Source organism: Tenrec ecaudatus, chromosome 12, assembly GCF_050624435.1.
Source record: "Tenrec ecaudatus isolate mTenEca1 chromosome 12, mTenEca1.hap1, whole genome shotgun sequence".
Classification (NCBI taxonomy): Eukaryota; Metazoa; Chordata; class Mammalia; order Afrosoricida; family Tenrecidae; genus Tenrec; species Tenrec ecaudatus.
In genome coordinates, this window is record NC_134541.1 from 21,197,209 (window position 1) to 21,218,001 (window position 20,793).

Genomic DNA, 20,793 nt, shown 5'->3' on the forward strand with positions numbered 1-20,793 from the left:
TCAGATCTCCGGGCCTTTCTAGCCCATGCATCTCATTGAACCCTGACCATCATTGTTAGTTGGTCCTTCTGCTATCTGAAGTACAGGTGGTAACACTCCAGCATCGCAGCAACACACAAGTCATATTATATATAACACATTGACAAAGCGGTTGTACCATTATGCCTTTCCAGCAGCAATACATTAATTAGAATTCCAAGTACTTCAAATTTTCATCAATGCCTAGTATTGTCAGTCTTTCATTTCCCTGCATATTAAACAGTGCTTACTGTTTTTTTGTTTTTTTTTAAACAGTGCTTACTGTTAAGCACCTTTTTATGTGCATTCAAGGTGTCCTGGTGGTGCAACAATTAAGCATTCTTTCACTTCTTAGGTAAAAGGTTGATGGCCTAACACAGGGTCACCTTGGGAGAAAGCCCTGGCGATCTGCTCTCCTAAGATTACAGTCTATAAACCCCCATGAGGCAGTTCTACTGTCACCTGACCTTGCCCATCCTATAGCACTGACCTTGCCTCTTCACACTTTTTCTGTTCCCCAAACTCAAAGAACATTGAAAAGGAACATATCCCTTAAGGATGTGCCATTTTAATGTGGTATAAACAGAATAGCATAGAATTCTTTGGGAAAAGGTTAGAGATAGAAACATTGCTTCCAGAAGTGTATGGACCTTAATGGATGTTATGAGAAACCAAAGTTCTACATTTTGATACTTTTACTTAACAAAGGTGTCAGTCATTTTAGTGACAATACTTTCTGAGCAACTTACAGAATTTGCCTCATCAAATTTTTAAATGACAAATCACTTTACCTAACCAAAATGAAGCAATATTTTTAATTACCAAGCTTAAAATTTTATTTTAACAAGTACTAGTGTTAAGCAAAAGATAGAGTAGTTTAAACGTTACTAAAATGTACTAAATTTAAAGGAAGTAAGTAAATGGCAAACTAGATTATTTCCACATAAATTTAAGGTAACCAGTATGGTAATAATACTGCTACTCATTTCTTAAGCCTGAAATTTCAAAACTGATTTTAAGTCAGGTCCCCAAGCTTTTTGTAAAAAAGCAATTGCCATTCCAAACTGTAGAATCCAATGTCTGATGAGGAACTTAGGACTTGGGGGACAGGTATGTCTGACCTAGGTCTCACTGGTGCAAGACCTATGTTGACTTAGCTGTACTGCAACTATCCCTCCGTCCTACTGTGTGCTCACATTGCACTATGTACTGGCAAACAGCTCGAAAAACTGTCACCCAATTTAGTGCAACCCATAGGAACCCTATAGGACAGGGTAGAACTGTCCCTGTGGACTTCAGAGCCTGCAAGCCTTTACAGAAGTAAAAAGGTTCCTCCTTTCTCCTATGGAGCCACCGTGTTTTGAACTGCTAATCTCACCGCAGAACATGGAACTCACTATATCACCAGGGCTCCTGGTAGAGCTAATAGAAAGTATAATATATGGAGATAACTTCAAATATCCGCATGACTAGTATGTGGATTATAGTATAATATATAGAAGAGACATAAACTTACTCTGGATAGCTCCGCATGACAGGCTGGGACCTGGGAAAAAACAAAAGAGGCAAATATGGGTCAGCACACACAGAATGCCCACAAATCAAATGGGGTGCCTCCTGAACACCAGAGGGTTTACACAAATTAAATGACCAACTCACATGAAGACTATATAAATGATGTGCACCGGGGTAAACCTAGGTAGCAATTATTTTTTTAAAGATAAATACTGACCTATTTATGGGTGAATTAGCTTTAAATTAGCCCCCATGGGACAGAGATTGCTAACAGATCGGCAGTTAATAGTGGTTGAAGTTGGGTGATGGACACATGGGCACTTGCTATGCTTTCTCCACTGTTCTATCAGCTTCAAATGGTTCATAATAAAAACTAAACATCTTTCCTAAGCTTTTTTCAGGGTGTTTTTTTTTTGGTGTTATTATATGAGGATACACGGAAAAACCTAGGCTAGCTTTAAGAAAAGGACTTGGGTTACACAGTTAAAAGAAAAATTTGACCAATAAAATTAACCCAAAAGTCAGGCTGTCCTACTCTAAAGGGTAACAAGGAGCCACTTCAAGCAGAAAAGGAACAAAAGAAAAGCCATACTTAGGAAGATTAATTGAAAGTAGGTGTGGGTAGAGGAGCCGAAGTAAAATCACTAGCTAGAGGCTTTTGCAGCAATGTAGGAAAAAAATATGGACCGAGAAAGAAAAAAGTTTTAAGGGGAGGTGGGCGGAAGTAGATCCTGTTTGGAGAGCACATCGTCTACATGTGCAAAATGCAGGGAGGGCAGAGGACTTTGGCTTTGGGTCCAATGATTAGGAAAATGAAAGGGATCTGCAGAAGTAGCCAGCGCTGTACAGAACCAAACCGTGAGAGAGAAACCCCAGGAGCATGGCGACCCTGATGAAGTTCTACTCGACTTAAGGTTAAAAACGTGGAGCGTCTGACTGGACATATTGGTTGGATGAGAACTGGGGAAGTGCAAAGCTACTAAGAACATGCCAAAAATATCCCTAACAGCAAAGTCATTTGCTTTGGACAGCATACCAATGCCTTGAGGGGTTTTACCCTTAGCTGGGCCTAAGAACAAATACTGTTAAAATGATTTGGAGAAGAGATCTTGCTACTTAAAAGATTTGATCAATGCAAATATAACTAAGTAGAACCTGACAGACAGATTGGAGGAGGGATCTTGCTACTTAAAAGATCGGATTGATGCAAATATAACTCAGGAGAAGCTGACGGACAGAATAATGAAGAGTGCAAGTCAAGAAATCACAAAACATCCAGTTACCAAACAAGTAATGATGGAAGGCATCTGTTTTAGTACAGGATTCAGAATTATAATGAGGGTTAATTTCATCAACAGGCACCAGTACTTTTTATATTTATCACCTCTAATTTGTATAATTGGGGGAGGAGCATAGGGAGTGTCATATACCCTATTTTTCACATAAAATGCATAATGCATGCACATGCACAACACACATCATGTACAGGAAATAACATGAAAGAGTATTGCAGTTTGTGAAACCCACCAAAAAAACATGCATTTGTGTAAAATTATGGCATTTCGTCAAATCTAAAGGCTTATTTTCCCCCTCTAGGCTTATTTTTAACTCATTCACTATCTCAGAATTTAAGTTGCACTTGACCCGCAACTCTGCAGATTTGGCCGAGATGTCTGTAGGAGTGCGGCCCTCTGCTGCAAACATATCCAGGAAGGCAGTGGGGCAAGGCTGGGCAAAATAGGTGGACAGGCGCAACTACAGGGGGAAGAAAGAGCGAAGAAAACGGAATAGCTGTAAACATTAGTCCAATAAACAACTCGCGGACCTTGTGAATAGCAGGCTCCACCCACAACCCTGAGACCAGAAGAACATGTGGTGCCCACTAACTGCTCTGAAAAGGGTCACATTAGGAAGTCCTGGGCAGAATGGGGGAAAAACTGGAACAAAACTCAAAATTACAAAAAAGGCCAGGCTTAGAGGTCGGGCAGAAAGAAACTGATGAAATCCCAGACCGTGGCTCTTGGTCACCACTCTTCAGGTATGAAAATAAATTCACCTTCATGTCAAATTTCCAAATATATAGATATATAAATAATATATCTCTATGGGGAACAATAACACTAAGGAAGTACATACACCTTAGAATAATCAACTATTTGAGATCAAAAGGACAAAGTTCAGAGAGGTTAAGAAGAAATGAAAACAAGTAATGTAGGGCGATATTACACTGTGGGAACTGCAATCAAGGAGAAAACATGGGCATAAACTACTGAATGGAAAACTGGTCTGTTCTCTAACCCTTTGTCCAATTCACAGTAAAATTCTAGAAAGAAAAGCCATTATAACGCAAATAAAAAATGAAAGTGACATGAAGTGCTGTTGGAGAAGTAACACCGGTTCAAACTCATGGGTCATTATCAAAGAAGTAAGCTGAATCTCACTGTTGTAATGCCTATCGAGGCATTGGGTAAAGCTGGTAGTAATTGAGTCCAGCAAAATTTGGTCCAATATTGAAATGTCGCTTAATTTGTTGCCTCTAACAAAACCTCCTTCCCCGCCAACAATCCCATGAGAATCTACCTCCAAGGTGTACCTTTAGAAAAGAGTGGATGGTGGCAAAGGTAAGATGCAGGACAAGTAACAAGGAAAGGAGACGGAAAAAGCAGATTAAGAAAAGAGTGTAAGGAAACACTTTTAAAGTAAGAACACCTGGGGGAATTCTATTAGAATTTTTCTATTTTCAACTTTCAGAGCTACAGCTGTAAATGTGCTGTATAAATATTTTATCAAAGTATTGCCTATACACTCGAGTATAAGCCGACTCCAATATACACTGAGGCACGTAATTTTACCACAAAAACGGCATTTAAAAACTCTGCTTAAACTCGAGTATATACGGTATTTAATAATAAAAGGCACAAAATGTAGGCATACCGGCATGAAGCAAAGAACCAGCAGAGAAGTCTGCAGGGCTGGCCCAAATCTCAACTATGTGGACAGCCCCCCCTCCCTCCCGCAGAAGAATTCACTTCAGAGGACAGCACTGAAGTTACAGCTCAGGGAGAGGGACAGTCTGATCAGAGCACACAGGAGCACATGAAAGGAGAGGAGGTGAGAGTGGAACGCATCCTGGCCCACCAAGTCCTGAGGACGATATTCCCGCTCAGAACAGCCAAAGCAGAGAGGTCCATAGGGCCGGCCCCGGCCCCGTTATGAGACATGACGTCCCTCGCTGACCCATAGCGCTACAGGGGACAATACTGGTGACACTGAAGCAAAACATTAAGGGTATGCAACAAAAAAGCAAAGGACCAGAAAAGTGAAATCCACAGGGAATACAAAAAATAGACTTTGGGGACAGGGCACGGCACTCCATCAGACTCAACTAGAAAACACTCCTAAAGGTCAATAAACAGACCTTGAACTATTTATAAGTTTTTCTCTTTTTTGGGTCTTTTTCTTGTTTTGTTTTCTTTTGTTGCCTTGTTTTGCTGTCTTGTTTTTTGTGCCTATTATTATCTCTGCAGGTCTGTCTACATAAGATAGGTGGGATAAACAATCTGGAGGAGAAAATAGCAAGAGCAACAGTTCCAGGGGGCAGCATGGGAGAGGGAGGGGCAGGGGAAAGGGAGGAGGTGTTAACAAAGGCAGAGACAGGGAACAAGCGATCTAAAATCAATAGTGAGGAGGATGTGGGAGGCCTGGTAGGGTTTGATCAAAGGCAATCAATGTACCAGAGAGGAATTACTGAAACCCAAATGAAGGCTGAGCATGATAGTGGGACAAGAAGAAAGTAAAAGGAAAGAGGAAAGAACTAGGAGGCAAAGGGAATTTACAGAGGTCTAAATACAGGCATATATACATATATGTATGATGGGGAAAAGGGACACAAAACGTACTATATTATTATTGCTGAAAATTTTATTCCTCATGATTGAGCAAAATTGAACGAGCCCTACCTTCTACTTCCTGCTAGGAGACAAGAGTCAACTCAATATAAAATCCCAGTTATCTGAGGAGCCCTGGTGGCACAATGGGTACACAGTTGCCAGTGTCCCTTGGCACAAAGATGTGCCAGTTTTTTGGGTTTGTTTTGATTTTTGAATGTCACATTGGATTGCTATGCACTGGAGTTGACTTGATGGCAATAGTTCTTATTTTTTGTTTGAGGCTATTATGTCCCCAAAGCAAACAAAGATACACTCACATTTCTAGCTTTAGAGGCCCAATCCGCTGCTTAGACAGAAAGGAAACCAAACTTAAGAAGTTCTAGTCTCAAATAAATTCCGCAAAATTTGATCCAATTGGTTATCAAGTCCCTGAAAACTAGCCTATTCTCAAGAAGACAATGAAGCTACAGATTTGGAAATAACATGCAGTTAACCCCCCACCCCCACCCCCACCCCCGCCCCCAAGTGGACAGATCCAGGTCAAGCCAGGCAAAAAGGAAGCACTCACACTCCACAGGGAACCCAGGCACCTATACATATTGTGTGGGAAAGGAAGCCAAGTCCATGAAATACTTTGTTAAACATGTTCAAGAATGAGATGAAACACAAACATCTTAGCTAAACTCTGGTGGTTGGGAAGGAACTCTGAAGGAAACTGGGCAAAGAAGATTGCTTGAACAGTGATACAGACCTGATTCAAATCATTACCCTGCCACTTACTGAGACACCTTGGGTAAGGGAGGTCAGTGGTTAAAAGCTTCAAGTTCCCATTCATTTCCTGCTATGGCAGAGATAACCAGTGGCCTTGGTGAACTTCTGAAACTAGGGCTCATAAAATTTAAGTAGCCTTCAAGAATTTTATCTCAATAAACAACAAAATGCTTTGTTATGATTGTATGAAAATTCTTCACTAATCTCCAAGAAATTGGACTTGTTGACAGTTATCAATGACACAGCTATTATTTAAACCAATCGTTTCATACAATTTAGGATTTGGGCTGTTTGTGAATTTGAAGCGGCAACTGGTCCCAATAGACCATGCTCAGCTAGTCTAACATGGAGAAAAGGTTATCATCATATTTAATGTCTTCTTTCCAATACTTCTGATTTCATTCCTGTACTTTCTAGGAAGAAAAAAACCCCTATTTACAAAGAAAAGTTCAGCCTGTTCTAACACTCCTTCCTGTAGGTTCTTCTGGCTTCTGGGTTCTGACAAGTACCACCAGCAATCCCCGTACAGAAACACATTTGCACGCGTTTGCCTGCAGTCACTCACTGGGTGTCTAATAGTGTCAGTGTTGCTAATCTTAGTCCACACAGGTTTCTAAAGCAGTCATGCTGTGAACCAAGCACCAACATTTACAGCTTCTCAAGAGAGAAAAAGCTAAGAATCCACATGGAATACGTAATAATTTTATCAACTACTCCAAGCTTTCACGGTATTTGCCGTTCTTTTAAACTACTGAATTAATCCTATCAGGGAAGAAAAGAATTTTTTGCTTCCTTTTACACAATATAAAGAAGACTCCTTTGTTAATGCAGGCTCCTTTACACTAATTTTTGATAACAGGTTCTGAGACTGACTAGCTGGACAATATGATGGATGGACTCCTCTACAGACAAGTGTGGGGTGGGTGAAGAATGGAGATACACAATCAAAACTGCCTTCCCCAGGAAACCTGAATGGTCAATAAGCACATTAGAAAATGTTGCCGATCATTAGCCACCCAGGAAACGCAAATGAAAACAGCTATGATACCACCTAATACCCACAAAGGCAACCCAATTTAAAAAATCCGAAAATAAATGTTAGAGGAGGGGTGGTGAGCTGGGAACACTCATTCACTGCTAGGGGTCTTATAGAGACTTACAATCACCTTGGAAAGCGATTTAGCAATACCCAAAACAAATGGAAATTGCGTTAACCTTAAGACCCAGCAATTCTACTACTGGGTATATTCCCAGAAGAAATAACAAACAAACCACGACCAGACATCTGAGCTCCAATGTTAATCACTGTGCAGTTCACAACCACAAAGAATTAGAAACACCTTAAATTTTCATTAACAGATGAATAGATTAAAAACCTCTAGTATATACACACAATAGAGCACTACACATCCCTAAAAGAGTGATGAAAAGATAAAAACACCTCCTCTCGTGGATAGTTGAAGGATTTTATGCTGAGTGAAGTTATCCATAGACAAAAGGGCAAAACCATGAGCTCACTGAGGATAAGTTCAAGCAGCAGAACAGACAGACCTAGAGAGAAATGCATATAGCACCGTTCCCAGGTTGAGAACCAGATACTCTGGCAGGAAGCAGACCAAACCCAAGATGCATACTCATTAAAAAAATATAAAGAACAGATAGCACCGGTATGCCTTTACAGCCCACAGAGGGGTGGGGGGGGGAAGATGGCCGGCAATGGGGGACGAGGGCACTAATCCATCCAAGGGAAGGGTATTGTTAATCTATCCACAGGAAATGGAGAGCAGACCTCATTGCGGTGTGCCAATCCTTGAGGACAATGTTCCTGCTTGGAGCAGTTCATTCAGAGGATCACAGGGTTGGTCTCAGCTAGACATTACATCCCTTCCCTAGATGACAGCAGCAAAGGACAGCACTGAAGATACAGTTCAGGAAATTGGCCAGTCTGGTCCATGTGGCCACATGGGGGGGGGGTAGGGGGGGTGGTGTGTGTGTGTGTGTGTGTGTGTGTGTGTGTGTGTGTGTAACAGACCAGCAATGGGAGCAGAGCCACAAAGTCCCTGAGGAATCCCAATTGTAGATTTTTGGCTTGGGGAGAGTGCTTCGCCCCTCATCGAAACTGGTTGGGAGTTACTCACAAGGGGACATCACTGAAAATCTAAAGGAGTGTGTGGGGTGGGGTGGGGGGGAGGTGGGGAGACAGCTACATCCCTGACTGCAGGAAGAGTAATGGGAACTTGTAGAAGGCATGCCTCTTAGTCCCAAATAATGGACTAAAACCGTATTAAGTGCGATTAGAAAAACAGTCCTGGGATATGGAAGCCTGAAGAAAAGAGGATTGGACTGATGGATTATAAACAGGGCCTGCTCACTAACAGAGATACTCATCTACTCTGGGTCAGGATAACAGACTTGGTACAATTTGTATGGTCGGTCTTTTTTCTTTGGTGTCTAAACAATCTCAAAGAGACAGTGATACGACGTATGGTTCTGGGGGGCATGGGAGTGGAGGAGGTGAAGGGAGGTGAGCAGTGAGCCAGTAACGACAGGGACAAAGGAATAGTAAGGGTTCTAAAAATGATGGAGAGGAATGTATAGCATTCCTGATTGTGTTTAATCAATTGAAATGTATCGGAGAGGAATAACTAAGAGGTGAACAATGGGTAAACATGATGGCGGGCAAGAGGAAATAAAAATAGAAATTTATTAATTATATATATAAATATATATGTAAGTACAAAAGGGTACCCACCAAAAAACTGATTTTCCCCTAAAGCTACGTATTTAAATTTTATTTTACAAAACAACCATATCACCTTCAAATTACTCTCCATTACACTTAATACATTTGTCAAATCTGTGGTTCTATTATTGGAAACATTTTTCAAACTCATCTGTTTGGTTGGTTAACAGAACCTCCATTTTTTTCCCTACACCATCAAATTGTTGTCCTTTCATGTCCCTTTTCATTTTGGGGAATAAAAAGTAGCATCAAGTTACAAGTTCAGGTGATTCAGGTACAGCGGGTGCCAGAGGAATGCGGTTATTTTGCCCAAAACTGGCACATGGTGATGGCTGCATGAGCAGGTGTGTTGTGGTGGTGGCAAAACCAGTCCTGTCTGCCACAAATCAGGCAGTTTTTGCCATACACTGTTCAGCAATCCTCAGAATCTCTAAATAGAAAGCTTAATTAACAGTCGACATTTTTGTCAGTTTAGGAAATTGAGAGACGTTCAGAACAAGGTTTGTCATCAATTGACATTTCACCTTTTTTGAAATGAGAAACACTCCTACACTTGTGTTTCCCCCATAGTGCTGTCCTTGTAAGCTGTATTCAACATCACAAGTTTCTGCAGCATTTTTCCTAAGCAGGAACAAAATTTCATAGCCCCACACTGTTCTAGGTCATCACAGTTTTTAAAAAGAGGTTCGAGCAAAACTGATTTTACGAAAAATTCACTGTGACTACAGAGAACCTTCCCAGGTGAAGCCATCAGGTTCACTAACTCAGAGTGAGTTGCTTAATACTTGCCTAGTGGGGAAAATGCATACTACGAAAGCTCTACCCAGTACAATTCTGGGTTTTGGGTGGGGTAGCCCCTCGTATATAAATATATAAAAATAGGTGTATGTGTGTATATCACAACTAGGAAGCAGATGGATCTGGAGCCTCTACTTAAATCTTGCCTAAGCACAAGAACATTTTGTTCTAATAATGTGGTAATGTATAATACTCACCTTCCCAACAGATCACTTAAGACAAAATGGGGAGAGCATAAGCAAATGAGGTAAAGAAAGCTGGTGTGCTCAGCTATTAAAAGATATAGCGTCTGGGGTCTTAATGGCTTGAAGTTAAACAAGTGGCCATCTAGCAGAGAAGCAACAAAGCCCACACATGGAAGAAACACACCAACCTGTGTGATTATGAGGTGTTGATGGGAATAGGTACCAGAAGCTCAAAAACAAGCAATCAAATTGACGTGAAGGTGCATGGACAAATTGGAGACCCAAAACCCACCTGTAAGACAATTGGGCAGTCCCTCACAGAAGGGCCACATGAAATGGATGATATATCCAGTGTGCAGTACAGCACTGATAAAACACACATCACTCTCCTCTAGTTCTTTACTATTTCCCCTATTATTGTCGTTGTTTTACCTCATTAATTGTGTTAGACCTGCGTATGTTCATTTGTATAATCAGCATTCGATGTGCGAATGCCAATATAAATAACCCTTCAGAAACAGTAAAGGGAGTAATGATTTCCTGAGGGTACAAGAAGAGGGTAGGGGGGCTGATAGCAATGATGACTGTACAACCCTACTTGAGGGGAATAACAATTGTAAACGAACATATAAATCGGATGGTAAATAGTAATATATAAGGGTTCCTGGGGGTAGGGTAGGAGAGGGATGGGACAAAGGGGAGTTAGTATCAAGAGAGTTCATGAAGAAAGAACTGTTTTGAAACTGATGAGTCACAATTGTACAATAATGCTTGATCTAATTGAACCATGGATTGTTATATAATATCTTTTTAAAAAATTTTTTTTAGTTATATAATATCTTTAAGAGCTCCAATAATTTTTTTTTAAAGTCGTCCCCCCAAAGCACTCAGAATACATTGTCATCAAAAGATAGTTTTTGCTCACCTTTCACTTAAAAACCTGCTGGTGCTTTAGCAAAGTGAACATAAGAACCTCCTGGAAGAGCCCACAAGGTGACGAATTAATTTTTAAAAAGATATTTTTCAGTTGTTCAATATCCATTATTTTCTACTAGCATCAACTCTATTATCTTCTCCTTTCTCCCTGACCTTCAAACACACAAATATCACATCTCTAGGAACTGGAGTTTAAATAAATTCAGCATTTATATCCAAAATTCTTATGTTCCTGTACTTTACAAGAAGGCTTGTTTTGTCTAGGGCAGATAACAAGCTGGTCTCAGTGACCATGACAGGTAATCAGGAGAGTTATGAATATCCTCAGGAACTTAATGTTCATTTAAAAGGAGTCAGGGAAAGTCTGAAGATCAGTCATTGAAGGGGGAAGATGGCTGAGAGGTGAAGGAATTCAACCACCACCTTCTTGTCCATAGGAGCACTCATGTGTGTGCGCACACACACATCTATATCTCACTCTTAACAATGTTGGTCCAGTTTCAATTTACAGAAACTAATTGGTGATTGATTCACTTTAATAATGGCAGATTCCAATCTATAGTCCATAGAAGAGTCCTTTTAGGGTACAACACTGGAGACACAGTGTGGGAATTCCACTCGATCTGATCCCACCACATCGAGGGCATGCAACAGAACAAGGGGAACAGATCGACGAAGTCCCCAGGGAATACCAAAAATAGACTTTAGGGCCAGAGCTTGGCATCCCATTGGACTCCATTGGAAAACACTCCTAAGGGCCAAAAAATAGTCCTTGAACTAAAGCTTATCTTTTTTGTTGTGGTTTTTGTTTTGTTAGTGGCTTTTTGTTGTTTTGTTTTCCTTTGTTACTCTGTTTTGCTCTGTCCTGATTTTGTGCATGTTATTATCTCCGCAGGTCTATCTAAATAAGATAGGCTGGATGAACAATCTGGATAAAACAACGAGGCCAACTGTTCTGGGGGGACATGGTAGAGAGAGAGGTGGGGGAAAAGGAAGTGGTGTTAAACCCAGGGACAAAGGAACAACAAGTGATTCAAATCAGTGGTGAGGTGGGTGTAGGAGGCCTGGTAGGACGTGATCAAGGGTAATGTAACCATGAGGAAGTACTGAAACCCAAAGGAAGGCTGAGCATGATAGTGGGACAAGAAGTAAAAGGAAAGAGAGGAAAGAGCTAGGAGGGAAGGGCACTTACAGAGCTCTAAATACAGGCATGTACATATGTAATTATATTTATATATGAGGATGAGGAAATAAATTTATGTGCACATATTTATAGGTTTAGTATTAAGGTAGCAGATGGACACTGGGCCTTTACTCAAGTACTTCCTGAATGCAAGAATACTTTATTCTATTGAAATGGCATTTCATGATTCTCACTTTCCCGACACAATCACTGAAGACAAAGGGGTGCATAAGCAAATGTGATGGTGAAAGCTGATGGAGCCCGGTTATCAAAAGATAGAGCATCTGGGGTATTACAGGCTTGAAGGTAAACAAGCGCCCATCTAGCTAAGAAGCAACAAAGCCCACATGGAAGAAGCACACCAGCCTGTGCCATCACAAGGTGTTGAAGGGATCAGATATCAGGCATCATCAGAACCAAAACTATCATTGTGAATGAGGGGGGGTGAGGAGTAGGGACTCAAAGCCCATCTCGAGGCAACTGGACATCCCCTTATGAAGGGTGGTGGGAGGAGGCGAGCCAGTCAGGGTGCAATGTAGCGACTCTGAAACACACAACTTTCCTCTAGTTCCTGAATGCTTCCTCCCTCTCCCCCCAACCCCATCATGATCCCAATTCTACCTTATAAATCTGGCTAAACCAGAGGATATACACTGGTACAGATAGGAACTGGAAACACAGGGAATCCAGGACAGATGATCCCTTCAGGACCAGGGGTGAGTATGGCGATACATGGAGGGTGGAGGGAAGGTGGGATAGAAAGGGGGGACCGATTATAGGGATCTACATATAACCTCCTCCCTGGGGGTCAAACAACAGACAAGTGGGTGAAGGGAGACGTTGAACAGTGTAAGATGACAAAATAATAATCTATAAATTATCAAGGGTTCATGAGGGAGGAGGGAGGGAGCAGGGAGGGGGCAAAATGAGGAACTGATGCCAGCGGCTTACGTGGAGAGCAAATGTTTTGAGAATGATGAGGGTAATGAATGTACAAACGTGCTTGACACAATGGGTGTATGTATGGATTGTGGTAAGAGTTGTATGAGCTCCCAATAAAATGATAATAAATAAATAAATAAAAGCCCTTTTATAACTATTTTAGAATAATTCTCAATGAGCATACTCTCAAAATTCCAGGGCAGTTTATACAGCCATTGAAAAGGTAAGCCGGACAGAGGCATTTCCTGGTTGAACAACCAAAAGTTCATTTGGAATGAAAAAAGCCATGGAATTAAAAAGAAAAATGTTGGGAAGTTTCAGCTCTAACAAAAACCTGTAAAAACTCGAGAATGAGATACTAAGCATTTCCAAGTCTTCAAAATCCAAATTAATTTTCGTTCTCATGTGTACAAGGGAGCTTCAAGAAGGTTGTTGGAAAATTCTATCATCTTTGAATTCCAATTGTCCAAGAAATGTCTGAAGACCTTTCCTACTATAAACAAGGCCTTTTGTAGTGGACACATGAGTTCATTATTAAACCTGATGGAGTTCCATTAGAGACTGGCATTCTTAAGCCAAGAAAACAAAACCATTTCCAGCTGACAAGACAGCAGGCCGGAGTACAAAATACTTCTGTCAAGGAAGTTAAAAACCACAATACTCTCTCATTCAGATTTCTTCAGAACCAACCCTGTCAGGTAATGTTCTGGGTGGAAGAATGCCTCAGAAAACAAAACAGAGTCCCTGCCCAAATCCTTCCATGAGTAACTCTGAAGGAGGGGGAAAGGCACCTCCAAAAGTATGCCCAAGTTTCCCTGAACTTTCCCCAACGAGGTCCCAGAATCAGAATGTAATGTTGCAGCTGAAATACGTTATGATGGCCAAGCAAATAGAGGGACAAACTTGCTAAAATTAAAGTTGCCAATTGCGATGCAAAGTGTCAAGTCACATTTCTCATTATTCGGTACAGGCAGGTCCCAGTACCAAATCAGATCAGTTCCAAAATGTGTAAGTTGAATTGTTAAGTTTAGGATACTTCCAATTCTTATTTAGCCTTCCTTTAGTACAATCAAGAGGAGCCCTGGTAGCACTGTGGTTAAGGGCTCAGCTGCCAACCTTAACAGGCAGCAGCAGTTCCCACATAGCCACTCGATGCGAGAGAGCGAGAGCGAGAGCACAGTCTGCTTCTAGAAACCTGGGAAAGCCTCCGGGGCGGTTCCACTATGTCCCATGGGGTTGCTGAGAGTGGGAATCGACAACAGGACAGTGGGTTTAGTACCTAGGAAAGGCTCCAACTTTCTCAATGGCTTCAAAGATGCCAAGTTGCAACACGTGAAGGTTAATTCTGATGAAGAACTTGTTTCCAAGTATGGGCATATTTATATAATATTAAAAGGGAAAGTTGCCTGTAAGTCCAGTAGTAAGTCTGCCTGTAAAATAAGCATGCATCTCATGAACAGAAATGAACAGTTCATATGCGGAATTATTTAAATAAAAGCTTTTAGTTGTTCCAAGTCAGAAACCCAGCATTTTCCATTTTGGTTTTATCAGGTCTACAACACAACTTAAAATTTCTAAAGCCTATGGCTATTTTTTCAGTGTCCATATATTGAGAAAAAAATGTAACTAAAGTCAAAAAGAAAAGCTCCCTTGCTTGTCAGTCACCAGCAGCTATGTGAGAACAGTAGCAAAACGGCAGCCTCACACCCAAGCAAAAAAGGGGTTAAATAGCCAGAGGATGTTTTCTCTTCTGGTCTACTTGTGGAATTTAAATTTCTCTGGCTCCCTTTAAACTTTTACAACACTGCAATTACCGTAATCTGTCTTTCCAGCCTCTTCCTGCCTAGGCACCATTTTAACTTACTCCCATCCCTTTCCTCCCATTATGTTTCTTAAAACCTAGTTCATCCTTTCCCACTTCTTATCAGTTATCTTTAAAAGGCAAACAAGCAAAACAAGTGTCCTGAGTCAAATGATGGGATTACCAAATTATCTTTTTTAAAAATTAATCATTTTATTCAGGGCTCTTACACATCTTTTAACAACCCATAATTCAATTGTATCACCCACACTTCTACATGTTACTATCATTTCCAAAACATTTTCTTTCTACTTGAGAGCCTCCCTCTCACCAAATTGTCTCTTCTGAATGTTGCCCTTATTAGCAACAGAAATTCAGCTCAGTGGGAGACTCAAAGACAAGCTGAGTCAGTTGGCTGTTCACTGAATGACATTTTCTGAAAATCAGTCCCGAGAACCAGCCTGGTGCATCTCCGACCCCTTCTAGCAGTATCCTGGGAGTCTTAGTTAACTTTTCTTGAGTCTAGGTCTGTTCTAATAGTTGATATTTCCAGCCACAAGAATGCTATGATCTTTCAAAACTGTCATGTTCCAAATAGATTTAGGTAAGTGAAAGGGAAAAAAAAAATATAGACTGTGGTACAATGACTAACCTTGGCCATGGGTCACCTCACATACTAATGTGACAATGTGTGAGAGGTGAGAACAGTGGTTCTCCAGCTTTCCTGAGCACTGGACTCCTTCCCAGACATTGCATGAACAGAGCACTCCAAGTGTTTATAATCCAGACTGTCCAGAATCACATTTTGAAAATCCTTGTGCCTTACTGTTAGCCCGATGCCAAGTCCTCTGAACAGTAGTGGCTGCTACAGAGCTGGTTCCAAACCACAGTGACCCTAGATAGATGGATGGATGGATGGATGGTCCAAGACTGTAATTCTTTATAGTCAGCCTCATGAAGGCACAGCTATTGAGTTTGTGTCTGAATCATCAACCTTGCCCTAACACCCCGACACTTAACCCATAATTACGTGATACCAAACACCAGCCTCCAACAATAATGGACACATACTATTTTCAGTTTCTACTTCAGTTGGTCTCTCTATTCCTTGAAAAGGCAGGCCAAAAGTGCTGAGTCAGTCCCTGGGGATTTTTTTTCTTTATTAAAGTTCACAGCTGAGAACAGAGTTGAGAGAAAAAGGCTATTTTTACATGCTACCCCTTCCAACCCTTATTTGAGAGGAAGGTGTATGTGTATACACACACACACACACACACACACACACACACACAATGGTCACAGATAACTTAATACAGGAAGTGGGAGAGAACACAAAATTTCTTTATTGTTGGAATAATAGTAGGGAACTGAGCATTGCCAGTGGGCCCAGTGGGAAAAATAAAAATGGATTGAAAAAAAAAAGATAGATTAAGCCTTAGTTACTCTGCAAGCTCACAATAAATTGACCCTAATTCCTTCAGCAGTTGGCAACTACCATCTAAAAAGGAAAAAAAGTTCAGAGCTTCCTGTGATGGGACACAAACTATGCAATCAGGTAAGCAAACCAGCTCGTGCTAAACAATCAAATGGGTTAGCAAACTTAACCTGTGAAGGGGCAAGCAGTCAGTAGCTTAAGCTTTGTGAGCCACTGTCCACCTGCCTCAGCACCCCCCTCCCCACCCAAAAAAGGGGAGAAGTCATAGATTGTATGTAAACAGGTGAGTTTCATTTAAATTTAATATTCCTATGCCACAATATATTGTTCTACTTTTGATTTCTATTTTTAAAATGCTAAATCTACTCTTAACTCATGGACTTACAAAAGCAGGCGCTGCCTGCTGAAGCATGCACCAGCCACTAGTGCCCAATGCACCTGTCTCAAGATTACTGCATAACTGGAGACTAGTCCCTCTACCTAGAGCTCCTCTCTTCTGCCTAAAATTTTGCCAATTCTTAAAAGATCTACAGGCTCAGCCTGGCCCTCATCATTATCCTTCCTTCACCTAGCCTATGAACGGTCATCCACTTGATGTAAAAGTTGTTAAAAACTAGCAAAGCAAGTGAATGAAAATGCTGAAGGAAAGTCAGTACAAGGTCCACAAGCTAGTTATGTTACCTATCACATGAAGTGGGAATTTTTTTTTAAATGGTGACTTACTGTTGATAATTCCTTGTAAAATATCATCTGCAGGGAGCATTCTAAAATAAAGGGACTTCTTATTCAATCATTACCCCAAAGGTCACTTAACTACTCAGATTAAATGGAGGTTTTACGGATCTGGACTATTCGGCTCCAAGCACAAGCTGGGGTGTTGCCACCCATTAAACCACCCAAGAGTCTTTGCTGCACGGCGAAGCCACGTTCCCTTACCAGGGGAAAGATTCCACATTAAAGTGCAGCTGGCCTTGGATTCCATCATCAAAGAAAGGTAAGTCCTCTTCTCTGAGATGCGAGGTCTCAGTCTGAAACTACAAGGTTGCCTAGAATTCCCTGGAGGCAGCTGTTCCCCTTAGATCCTTGTGTGTCACATTTAAGAACGCTGGCTACTGCCGATGACAAGCAGCTCTGCTGCTTTCTAACTACATAGGTTTGAACTACTGTAGTTAACATCTGAGATCTGAACCTGTTTCTTCAACAGTTAAGTAGAAGTAGTATTGTAACTATATTAGTAGTTCTAACTTATCTCAGGACTGATAAGTGCATAATACTGGAGACACTGCCTGAACAATGTTTTTTAAAAAATCAGCTTTTTATTGCATTCCTTTTCCATTTCCTTCTACCAAAACCAACTCATAAGTATAGTCCCATTTTGCTTCATCATTATGACAGTAAAATGTATCCATTCTAATATGTTGTCATGTCCATGTTGGAATAGTAACAAGATGACCCTAAATTGGATGAAGAAGGTGACTTCTGGCTTTTACTGTAAGCAGCACTGTGGTGAGTTAAATCTCTGGCTTTTTAGTTTGCTATATAATCTCTACCCTGTATAGTCACTCATTCACTTATTACAGATTGACAAAGGTGCACTAATGTTTTTGTAGGCTGCATACTAAAAGTTTTAACTTCAAATGAGGTTGTGGGCTATACTACCCTTTTAAAAGTATCTTTAATAACCCCAACGCCATCCAGAACCCATCTGCGATCACATGGAGGGCAGATCCCCTCTAGCCATAGACAATGGCCTTGAGCAGCATTACTGACAGAGGGATCACAGTCATCCTGATGCTACTGGATAGAACTTTTTACTTGGGTCAGCTGACCTTCCCTTCTTGGCCCAACCTGAAATTCTTTTAGGTGCAAGTATTTCTTGCTAGTTCCATGACAAAAAATTTTTACCTGGCCTTTTAAATATTCATGATAGTGTTTTCTTTCATAGCCACTATTCACATTTTTATCTTTGTATTATTATTATTTTATCCATATCACTTTGCTTTTCATTGTTTCTATGGGTTTTCCAGCTTGTGAAGCACAGGAGTACATGCATAGAAATAAGAACTGATGAAAAGGCTGATAGGGGTAGTAGGGATGTGGTGTGGAAGAGAGGAGGAGATGGGATGGTGAGCACTACAACTGATGGTGATTACATAACTTGTATTAAAAGTGAATTTAACCAGGAGCCGATCCCAATCCCAACTATGTGGACACCTGCCCCTACCCCCAGAAAAATTTATTTCTGAAGACAGCATTGTATCTGCAACTAAGGGGAAGGACATGTCCGATCTGAGCACACGGGAGCAAATGAAGCGGGAGGAAAAAGAGAGTGGAGCACATCCTGGCCCACTGAGCCTTGAGGATGATATTCCTCAGAGCAGCCGATGCACAGAGAAGACCATATGGCCAGCCGCACTTTGAGACACGGCATCCCTCACTGGCCCATAGCCCTACAGGGGATAACACTGGAGACACAGTCTGGGAATTCTGCCCTAACTGATCCCACCACACCGAGGCAAAACACGAAGGGTGTGAAACAGAACAGCAAGGAGAACAAAGCAACGAAGTCCCCAGGGAATACCAAAAGAAGGCTTTGGGGCCAGGGCTTGGCACCCCATCAGACTCCACTGAAAAACACTTCTAAAGGCCAATAAACAGTCCTTGAACTAACTTTTCTTTCTTGCTGTTGTGTTGTGTGTTTTTTTTTTGTCATTGGCTTGTGGTTGTTTTATTTTGTTGCTTGGTTTTGCTCTGTCTTGCTTTTGTACATGTTACTATCCCAGCAGGTCTGTTTAATTAGGTTGGCTGAATGAACAATGTAGAGGAGAAAACAGAACCAACAGTTCCAGAGGGACATAGGAGAGGGGGAAGTGGGGGGAAAGGTAATGGTGTTAACAAACCCAGGGACAAGGGAACAACAAGTGATCCAAATTGGTGGTGAGGAGTGTAAAAGACCTGGCAGGGTGTGACTAAGGGTAATGTAACCGAGAGGAATTACTGAAACCCAAAAGAAGGTTGAGCATGATAGTGGGACAAGGGGAATGTAAAAGGAAATAGAGGCAAGAGCTAGGAGGCAAAGGGCATTTATAGAGGTCTAAATAAAGGCATGTACATATGTAAATATATTTATATATGAGGATGGGGAAATAGATCTATGTGCATATATTGATAGGCTTAGTATTAAGGTAGCAGATGGACATTGGGCCTACATTCAAGTACTCCCTCAATGCAAGAATACTTTGTTCTGTTAAACTGGCATTCCATGATGCTCACCTTCCCTACACAATTGCTGAAGACAAAGTGGGTGCATAAGCAAATGGGGTGAAGAAAGCTGATGGTGCCCAGGTATAGGATCTGGGGTCTTAAAGGCTTAAAGGTAAACAAGCAGCCATCTAGCTAAGAAGCAATCAAGCCCACATGGAAGAAGCACACCAGCCTGTGCGATCATGAGGTGTTGAAGGGATCAGGTATCATGGGAACAAAAAATCATATCGTGAATAAGGGGGAGTGAGGAGTTGTGATTTGTTCAAGGCCACACAATAAACAAGAGTTGAACCCAGACCCAGGTTTACCCAACTCCAAACACTATTATTCTTTTACTAGTGGACTTAAAAGACTACCTATTATCTCTCATTAGATGATATTCTACAGGCAGTCCAGTTTAGAAACCTCGGAATACTTGCCCTTGTTCTGTAAATGTGTCCTCTCTTGTAAAGACTGAATGAATTAATCTCCACAAATATGTAAAAAACAAACAAACTACATGTACCTGGCCTGACTTAGATTCTTTTCTAATAGACACAAATCTCTTTCTAGTAATTCTGAACCGTGGGCATGCCATCAGATCACCCGCTGGACTTGCTAAAACCCAGACTGCTGAGTCCTCACAAGCCAATGTTGACTCAGTTTGTCTGAATAAGGCTGAAGAATTGGCATTTACAACCAATTTCAATCCTGCTACTACTACTGCTGGTGCAGACCAGGAGACACACGGAGGTTAGCTGAAAACCACTGCTCTCTACTCAGTGATTCCATTTTCACTAAGTGCCTTTGGTAGCTGATGACCCCAATTAATCTAACCTGGAGGCAATGACTTCATTTGGATACTCAGCATTCCACCAACTATGCTAACACCCCATTAACCTCATGAAACCCCATGTTACCACTCCTAGTAAAAAGCACGGTACTACGCTTAATCATACAATCCTAAAAGATGTGACAAATTAAAGTTTGTTAAACATATAAATATGAAAATGGAATTAGGAGTCTGAGGGAACTAAAAGCTAAAATGGCAGCAAAGGCAGCTAACTATCTTTGCTAGTTCAATAACCTAGTTATCAAACTTTCATAAACATATTGACAAACACTGTTGTCATCCTTTTTAAAGAATCCCATAAACGTAGCTTGACCAATTAAAACCAACAAAAACCAAGAGTCGCCCTTGGGTCACTTTCAACTTATGGGTGACTCCATGTGTTCAAGAGTAGACCCTCTGTAGGGTTTTTCAAGGCTGTGACCTTTTGGGAGCCTATCACCATACCTTTCTTCTCAGGCGACAGCAAATAGGTTCCAACTT

General features: G+C 41.1%; 1 protein-coding gene across 1 annotated transcript in view; it reads right to left on the reverse strand.

Annotated features, from left to right (window-relative positions):
- TOP1 (DNA topoisomerase I) overlaps positions 1 to 20,793 on the reverse strand; it is a 90,025-nt gene that overhangs the window by 55,007 nt on the left and 14,225 nt on the right. The window contains exon 3 of the mRNA XM_075528749.1: positions 1,535 to 1,564. Within this exon, the coding sequence (XP_075384864.1) occupies positions 1,535 to 1,564 (30 nt within the window). The remainder of the gene's footprint in view (positions 1 to 1,534; positions 1,565 to 20,793) is intronic.